The sequence below is a fragment of the Cervus canadensis genome, chromosome 16 (assembly GCF_019320065.1).
Source record: "Cervus canadensis isolate Bull #8, Minnesota chromosome 16, ASM1932006v1, whole genome shotgun sequence".
Lineage (NCBI taxonomy): Eukaryota > Metazoa > Chordata > Mammalia > Artiodactyla > Cervidae > Cervus > Cervus canadensis.
This window is the reverse complement of record NC_057401.1, coordinates 24,485,867-24,493,614: the sequence shown is the minus strand read 5'-3', so window position 1 is coordinate 24,493,614 and position 7,748 is coordinate 24,485,867. Positions and strand designations below refer to the sequence as shown.

Here is a 7,748-nt window from a genome sequence, read left to right as displayed (position 1 = left end):
AAGATTAAGAAGGATGTGGAGCCCCCAGAGCCGTCTGAAGTGAGCAAAAGCCAGCGCCCCCCCCTCCCCCCCGCAACTCCGCCAGGACCGCCCGCGCCCCTCCCCTCTCGTCCTCGGGACGGTAATTATAAAGCGAAAAGCAGCGGCGAGGTCACCCGTTTTTACCAGCCTGCTGCACCGAATACGCGCAGTGCAGGTGCGGCGGCCGCGGGGCTTTGTGATTCATGCCCACTTTCAAAGGGGGGCTTGGGCCCGTCTGAGAGGCACCCAAACAACTGTCTTCTAATATTAGCACGGCTGTATTTCGGGATCTATTATAGTCTGTCCAGACAGATCCCATTGTAATGGGATCTTTTATTAAAAGATTAGCACTATCTCCTGCAGTTGGTGGAAAAAAATCTGTTATCACTGAGTTATTTGCAGTTGTGGAGAGGGTGGGAGGCGGGTGGTGGAAGTTGGGGGGGTGGGGGGTGGCTAGAGGAGGCGTGGGGGGGCAGTCTGGCGGTGGTGGGGGGATATAGAGGAGTGGGGGGCGAAGAGGGGCGGATTTGAAATCCGTAGAACAAAATCCCAGTGACCTGCGAATGTCCAAGAATTTTGTCTGCATACTTCACTGTCTGTTGTTCTTCGGGCTCCAGAAGCGAAAAGAATAGAAATTTAAAAGGCAGCTTTGGAATAAACAATATAGCATTTTCCGTGAAGTAATCGTTTTATATAAAAGGAAATATCGCCTCCTCTGTTTCATTCAGCGGTGCCAAAAATGTTATAAATGAGAGACCCGCCAACTTTCAGCGAAGAATGCCAGGCACTGTGCTTAATAAACTGAGGCTACAGAAGTTCATTATCGATGTTGCAATCTTTTTTATTCCGCGAACCGAGAGAGAGAGAGAGAGACTGAGAAGGAGACTGGGAGTGAGAGAGACAGAGAGACCCAGGACAGAAACTGGGGAGCCTCCGAGCCGCGGAAGGGGGGTAGACCGCCTACGTCGGCGCCCCCGCTCCGGGCTCCGACTCCTCCAGACGCTGCGAAGTGAAAGGGGAGAAAAGAAAAGGAGAGGGAGAGACTGTGACGGTGGGGGGAGGCCCGGCCCGAGGTGTTAAACATTTTTGTTCGCTTCTAACTCGTCGAGACGGAGGGCCGCGTCTCCGCCAGGTTCTGCCCGGGGTGGAAGGTGCCGGGGCCCGGGGTTCCCAGCCACAACCCTGGGCTCGGGGGTGGCCGCGGCGCTCGGCACGCGCAGACCCAGACAGACAACGTCGCGGGGTCCCGCGTCCAGGCTGCGGGGGCCTAACACGGCAGCGACCGGACCTCCGGCGGGGTATTAAGGCAGCTCGGGGCTCTCCAGGCGTTTGCGAAGTCTTCTTGGAGCGGAGGAGCGGCGTTGCGAAGACCAACTCCCGCCCTGCCGCCCCGCTCCGCTCCGCCCTGCCCGCCGCCGCCTCCAGCGCCCCCACCGCGCCAGACACACACACATTCACTCACACACGCACACACACACACACACACACACACACACGCCACCCCGGGCGCGCCGGCGCTGCCAGCGAGCGGCGGCGTGCAGGACTTGAAGTGGGTGTTCTTCCCCACTCCCCACCCCCGAAGCGTCGCCCCCACCCCCCCGCGCCCGGGTCTCCTGCCCCCTCCCTCTCGCTCCTACGCAAATAAGAACTCGGCGATTCCCCTCCTGCCGCTTTGATTTCGGGCACCTCCACCAGATAATTGGGAAGGGTTTCCAGAAGGTGGGAAATGTCACCTGATTCACACTGAACTTTTAAAAGCTCCCCACCCCCAAGGAACCGCGCACACCCTCGCTCGCGGCCGCCCTCCCACTGCCCCACACACTGGGAGACCGCCCACCGCAAACCGCGGAGACCCCCGTCTAGATTTAAAGCGCGGCTGCGCCTGGCTTCTGACGTCCATTGAATCGCGCGGGCGGCCGGCGGCAAGCGCTGGGCTACGCCGGGATAGCTGCGCCCTCCGCCGCTCGCCTCTGCGACGCGCACCGCTTGCCAGAGCCACCCGCCGCCGCGCCAGCTCCCCGCGCCACCGCGCCCGCTCCCCGCGCCGCCGCGCTCCTCTCCCCGCGCCTGCCCCCAGGATGGCCCGTCCTAGGCACCAGCCCGGCGGGCTTTGCCTCCTGCTGCTGCTGCTCTGCCAGTTCATGGAGGACCGCAGCGCCCAGGGTAAGCGAGGCGGGATGCGCAGGGAGGCTCGGCGGAGGGCAGGGGTTTGTACTTTTCGGGCTTCTCCACCGGGTCTGTTCTGAGCAACTCTGCTTTCGGAAGATGTTGGACCAACTTAGCGAGTCCGGGATGGAGAGGAGTGGGAGAACTGAAGGCAGTGACAGTTTAGGACTGAGAACCGAGTTTGGAGCGCGGTTATCCTTTAAAAGGAAAGGGAGTGAGTCTCTCTCAGTAGTTAGGGTTAGATGCTCCAAGTTCTGGACGTAATGAGTTTAGATGTTATCTCCCCTGTTTGGCTCTGAAGAAGGGGACAAGCATCGGTAGCCTGAAGATTGCAATCGACCCATTTGCGATCTAACATCTCTCCCTCCTGCATCTTTTGGATACTTTAAAAAATGACTGAGTGGGGAGGGGGGAATACTGAAATTTCCTCGGTGACTGGGGGACGTGGTTTCAGAAACTTTGCCCAAACTTGGAAATGAGGGTGCTGAAAATTTTAGAGGGAAGTAGCTTTCTGCCTAGTGGATGCTGCTTCTAACCCCCTCCCCCCAACCCCGCAAAAAAAAAAAAAAAAATTACTCCGGACTGTTTTGAGAAGTTTACAATTTTTTTCCCTTTTGCCTCATTCCTCTGATTGTTAACTTTCTGTAGAACAGTGAGGAACCCACAATTGATTTAAATTCTGAGATGCAATAAGAGCAAATTTCTAAAGTTTTTTTTTTAAAAATTAGATTTATCTCCATTAGTCTTTGGGCAGAATTTTTTAAAATAATAATAGCAGCTTGCGGTCCAGTTATTGTTAAAGTTATATGGATGATTCATGAGACGTCTTCCTGACCAAAATCTGAACATTAAAAAGGAAGAAGGTGGGGGTGGGGGGGTTACTTGCAAAGATATCTCGGTAGGTATGAGATAGGGGGGTGTGTGTGTGTATGTATATATATGTATATGTATATATAACCGTGAAACGATAGTAAGTCCCCCTCCCACCTTGTTTCCCCCCGCCCCCAACCCCGGTACTTTTCTTGAAGCAGACTTGTAACTTTCCTGGCTTTAGCGTTATTTTATGCGTGTTGTATACGGCCCCCTGGGCACAGCCCCTAGCCTCCTGCGACGCACTACCGCTCTGAGTTGCCCACCTTTCGGAGCAAGGCGCTGCCTGAGTGCCCGGGACGTGGGCGCCGGGGAAAGCAGCCCTCGGAGATTTCGAAAGATCGCGGTGGCCGCGGGCGTCCTTTGGGTCTGGCGGATTGCAAAACGGCCCGTCGGGCGGGCTGCGCCTCGAGGCCGCGAGGGGCAGCGCCGGGCAGGGCCCGGTTGCTTTTTTGCTTTCATTTTTCAGAAGTGCCTTTTGCGTGATCTATTGCTGTATGTGTGTGTGTGTGTGAGTGTGTGTGTGTCTGGCTGGCTGGCTGGCTGGCTCTCTCTTTTTCTTTTTTCTCTCTCTTAAGTTCTCCTACTTTCTTAACCCCTGTCACAAATAATACCCATACCGCCTACATGAAACCGACATGTAAAAACATCCGTCGCATCCTGTTTTTGTCAGGTTCTTTAATCTGCTCTTCGAGTCGCTGCAGGTTATGAAATGGGACGAATAAAAGTAAACAGTCTAGTAAAAGTCAATGCAAGCTGCACGTGTTGTGTCTGGGTCACTGGTAACTGACATTGATATGGCTGGAGCGCCCGGGCTTCTCGCTCTCGCCCTCCCTCCCCATCGCCCACCTCCCACCTCTTCAGTCTGGTCCCCCCACCCCACCCCACCCCCGCCTTTCTCCACCCCTTCACTCCCTCTGATTTATTTTCTGCTTTTTCTCTGCCGTCTCTCCTCCACGCTCACTCCCTCCCCATCCCCGCCGGGTCTCCCCCTGCCGGCTCACTGCCTCCCTCCCGCCACCCAGCCGGCGCCGCCCGCTCACTTGCCCACCTCCCCACCCCTGTCTCCCCGCAGCTGGGAATTGCTGGCTCCGCCAAGCAAAGAACGGCCGCTGTCAGGTCCTGTACAAGACAGAACTGAGCAAGGAGGAGTGCTGCAGCACTGGCCGCCTGAGCACCTCGTGGACCGAGGAGGACGTAAATGACAACACGCTCTTCAAGTGGATGATTTTCAATGGGGGCGCCCCCAACTGCATCCCGTGTAAAGGTAGGGCTCTTCCTCCCCAATCTGCAGGCCCTCAGTAGAGGGCGTCTTACCCTCAGCTTCCTCAGTGCCCAGCCGGGGTTTGGGACTGGGAGAGCTTTGTTCGTGGGTTCCCCCTAACCACCCCCAGCGCTGGTAAGCCATTCGGGCTGAATCTTGCCTGTCACACACAGGCAAAACAAGGGTCGCCAGAGGTTCTCGGACTTCTTAGCCAAATGTGGCGGTGAAGCCCACCAACCCTTGCTCTTTGAGGGAGATTCGGGTACCGGTCGCAGCCCACTGTCCCCCACCCTTCCCTCTTCTCAACTTCCGGGCAACAGCCTAGCCCCCTGGGCTCAGACTCCTGGCTGCAGGATTGCGCAAGGCACCCACAGCCGTCCTGGCTAACCTGCATGGTGCCTGACCCTGGTTTTAATCCCTGCCTCTTTCCAACTCCTAGAAACGTGTGAGAACGTGGACTGTGGCCCCGGGAAAAAATGCCGAATGAACAAGAAGAACAAACCCCGCTGCGTCTGTGCCCCAGATTGTTCTAACATCACCTGGAAAGGCCCGGTGTGTGGGCTGGATGGAAAAACCTACCGCAACGAATGTGCGCTCCTCAAGGCCAGATGTAAAGAGCAGCCAGAGCTGCAAGTCCAGTACCAGGGCAAATGTAAAAGTAGGTCCTACCCGACCCCTCCTCCAGCCTTCTGCTTGAGGTAGACCCACTGCAAGACCCTTGGGATGGGCAGTAATAGCCTAATAATAATAATACTAAATAAAGGAACCCTTTCTAACTTTATATTCTAAAGATTACTTAAGAAACTAAAGGTTCAACCTAGAGTCTTAGTTTTCTTTTAAAAACTGCAGAGCTACCAAAGTTCGTTCCTAGCGCCGAATGCTTCTGTTTCATGATTTCCTTGAAACTGTCCAGTGGCTCAGTCCGGAAGAAGGTACCTATTAACGTGTTTAATATTAGTGTATTTCCCTCTTTGTTTCAGAGACCTGTCGGGATGTTTTCTGTCCAGGCAGCTCTACATGCGTGGTGGACCAGACTAATAATGCCTACTGTGTGACTTGTAACAGAATTTGCCCAGAGCCCACCTCCTCTGAACAGTATCTCTGTGGGAATGATGGAGTGACCTACCCCAGTGCCTGTCACCTGAGAAAGGCTACCTGCCTACTGGGCAGATCTATCGGATTGGCCTATGAGGGAAAGTGTATCAGTAGGTATTCTGGATTGAGGAAGGAAAAGAGAAAAAGTCTGTAACTGTGATAAAACTGTGAGCTTAACCAATAAATAAACCCCAAAGTTCCCAAAACTAGCTTCATCAAAGTCGGTAAACTGTCATGACCACCTTAAGGAAACCATTGTCTTCTGGATGCATTGGCATACATATTGAAATGCCAACGAGACACAGGAAACAATTTTCCTTCTTAGAAACCTAAGAACTCACTCAATTTTACACGTTTTTTTTAAGTGCTAGACTTGCTGGAAGCGAGAAATAATTACTTAACAGTTCCTAAAATCTGTTATCAGATTCTGATAACTGATAGAATTCTTTCTTTTTTTAAAAGATCCCACTTGTGGGAAGTAATCAAATACATATTTCACTGAAGGATACTATGAAATCCTGTTTTAAGGAAATACTGCAGTATTTTCATGCTCTAAGCTAGTATATAGGAAACTGGGAGTTTTGAGTATGTGTGTGTTTCAGTTTTATAGAGCGTTTTTGCACAGTATTTCCATGAGCCCCATTAGTGAGTAATAAAATATGTTTTATATGTTTACATTTATTCATTTATTGATAGGAGACTAGAGAAAGGGGACAAGGCGAGGGGAATGGAGTTACTCATCACAGGTGTATTATATTCTAGAAGCAAAGTCATGTGAAGATATCCAGTGCACTGGTGGAAAAAAGTGTTTATGGGACTTCAAGGTTGGCAGAGGCCGGTGTTCCCTCTGTGATTCACTGTGCCCTGAGAGTAAGTCTGAAGAGCCTGTCTGTGCCAGTGACAATGCCACCTATGCCAGCGAGTGTGCCATGAAGGAAGCGGCCTGCTCCTCAGGCGTGCTGCTGGAAGTGAAGCACTCCGGATCTTGCAACTGTAAGTGTGATTTCTAACCTTGCTGCAGTTTAAGGATTTCCCAGGCAAGTCCTAGGGAATGGAGACTTAGAAAGCACGAAAACTTCCCCCAGATGAGCCCACTTCTGTTTAAGTTAGGTAGCTGATAAAGTGCACCAGCAATTCAGCAATCCACAAAAAAAAAAATCACCTGAAATGTTTCCGGGCCTTTAGGACTTGTCTGATGATCATCAACAAGATCACCTCTAAAATAGCCCATTCCAGTCATCTGCCCCTAATTCCTTTTGTTTTAGTAGTGTGCTTTGCTGTTTGCTTTTATTAACACTTGAATCTGAACTAACTACTTCAAAGGTGTTTTTTTTTTTCTTTTTCAAAGACAGCTTTCTGTTATCACACATAGGCTGCTGCTTTGCGCAGTTGCCCCTACTAACTAAATTAAGGACCCAAAGCAGTTATACCTAGAACACAAGAGCGCTTTTTATCTAATTTCAGGAATCTGCCCGTAAAACCTGAGCCATTGATTCTTCAGAACTTTCTGCAGTTTTTGACTTCATAGATAATGTTTCTATAAAAAAAAAAAAAAGTTTTTTTTTAAAACTTGTTACATAACAGCAGATGCCAAAAACAAAACAGCATCTTACTGCAAGCCACATAAAAATGCAACGCTGTAATATGGCTGTTACAGAGGGCTTTGAAAACATGCACTGAGCTGCTTCTGCGCTGTTGTTGTCCATATTTAAACAGCAGCTCCCCTGTATTCCCCCATCTAGCCATTTCGGAAGACACCGAGGAAGAGGAGGAAGACGAAGACCAGGACTACAGCTTTCCTATATCTTCCATTCTAGAGTGGTAAACCCTCCACCAGTGTTCAATGTTGACATAGCCTTTGGGCAAAAAAAAAAAAAAAAAAAGGAAAGAAAAAAAGTAAAAAAAAAAATACATTGTCCATACTGTAAATAAGTGTATGCCTATTTATTTGGGGGGAAAACTATACATAAAGGACCTTTGTCCTAAAGCTCTCTCCCAGGCCGCCTTGTTACTCATTGGACCCGGAGAGGCAGTCATTGTGAGGTCTACTGGATGAGGCCCATAGTTGAGACTTGTAGACATTTATTTATACTGTGTCATGTTTTATAATTTATACATAAAATGTCTGGTTGACTGTACACCTTGTTTTTGAAGAAATTTATTCGTGAAAGGAAGAGCAGTTGTTATTTATTGTGAGGTCTCTTGCTTGTAAAGTGAAAGCTTTTTTTTCCCCTTGTAAACCATTTAAGTCCATTCCTTACTATTCACTCACTCATCTGTCTCCCTTCATTTAACTGTCGTTAGACTCTTTTCCACTTTAACCAACTTGCAT

The 7,748-nt window shown here is 50.6% G+C and overlaps 1 protein-coding gene across 3 annotated transcripts; it reads left to right on the top strand.

The window, feature by feature from the left end:
- The first annotated feature begins 1,655 nt into the window (after positions 1-1,655).
- FST (follistatin) lies at positions 1,656-7,376 on the top strand. Of its 3 annotated transcripts, none has more exons than XM_043489063.1 (6): positions 1,656-2,184; positions 4,133-4,324; positions 4,761-4,979; positions 5,302-5,526; positions 6,182-6,409; positions 7,159-7,376. In XM_043489063.1, the coding sequence occupies exons 1-6, from the start codon at positions 2,100-2,102 to the stop codon at positions 7,239-7,241; spliced, it is 1,032 nt and encodes a 343-aa protein (XP_043344998.1). In that variant the 5' UTR covers positions 1,656-2,099; the 3' UTR covers positions 7,242-7,376. The 3 variants fall into 3 exon arrangements, with proteins under 3 accessions (XP_043344998.1, XP_043344997.1, XP_043344999.1); XM_043489062.1 differs by having other exon boundaries at positions 6,179-6,409; XM_043489064.1 differs by having other exon boundaries at positions 6,179-6,409; positions 6,881-7,376.
- The last annotated feature ends 372 nt before the right edge of the window (positions 7,377-7,748 follow it).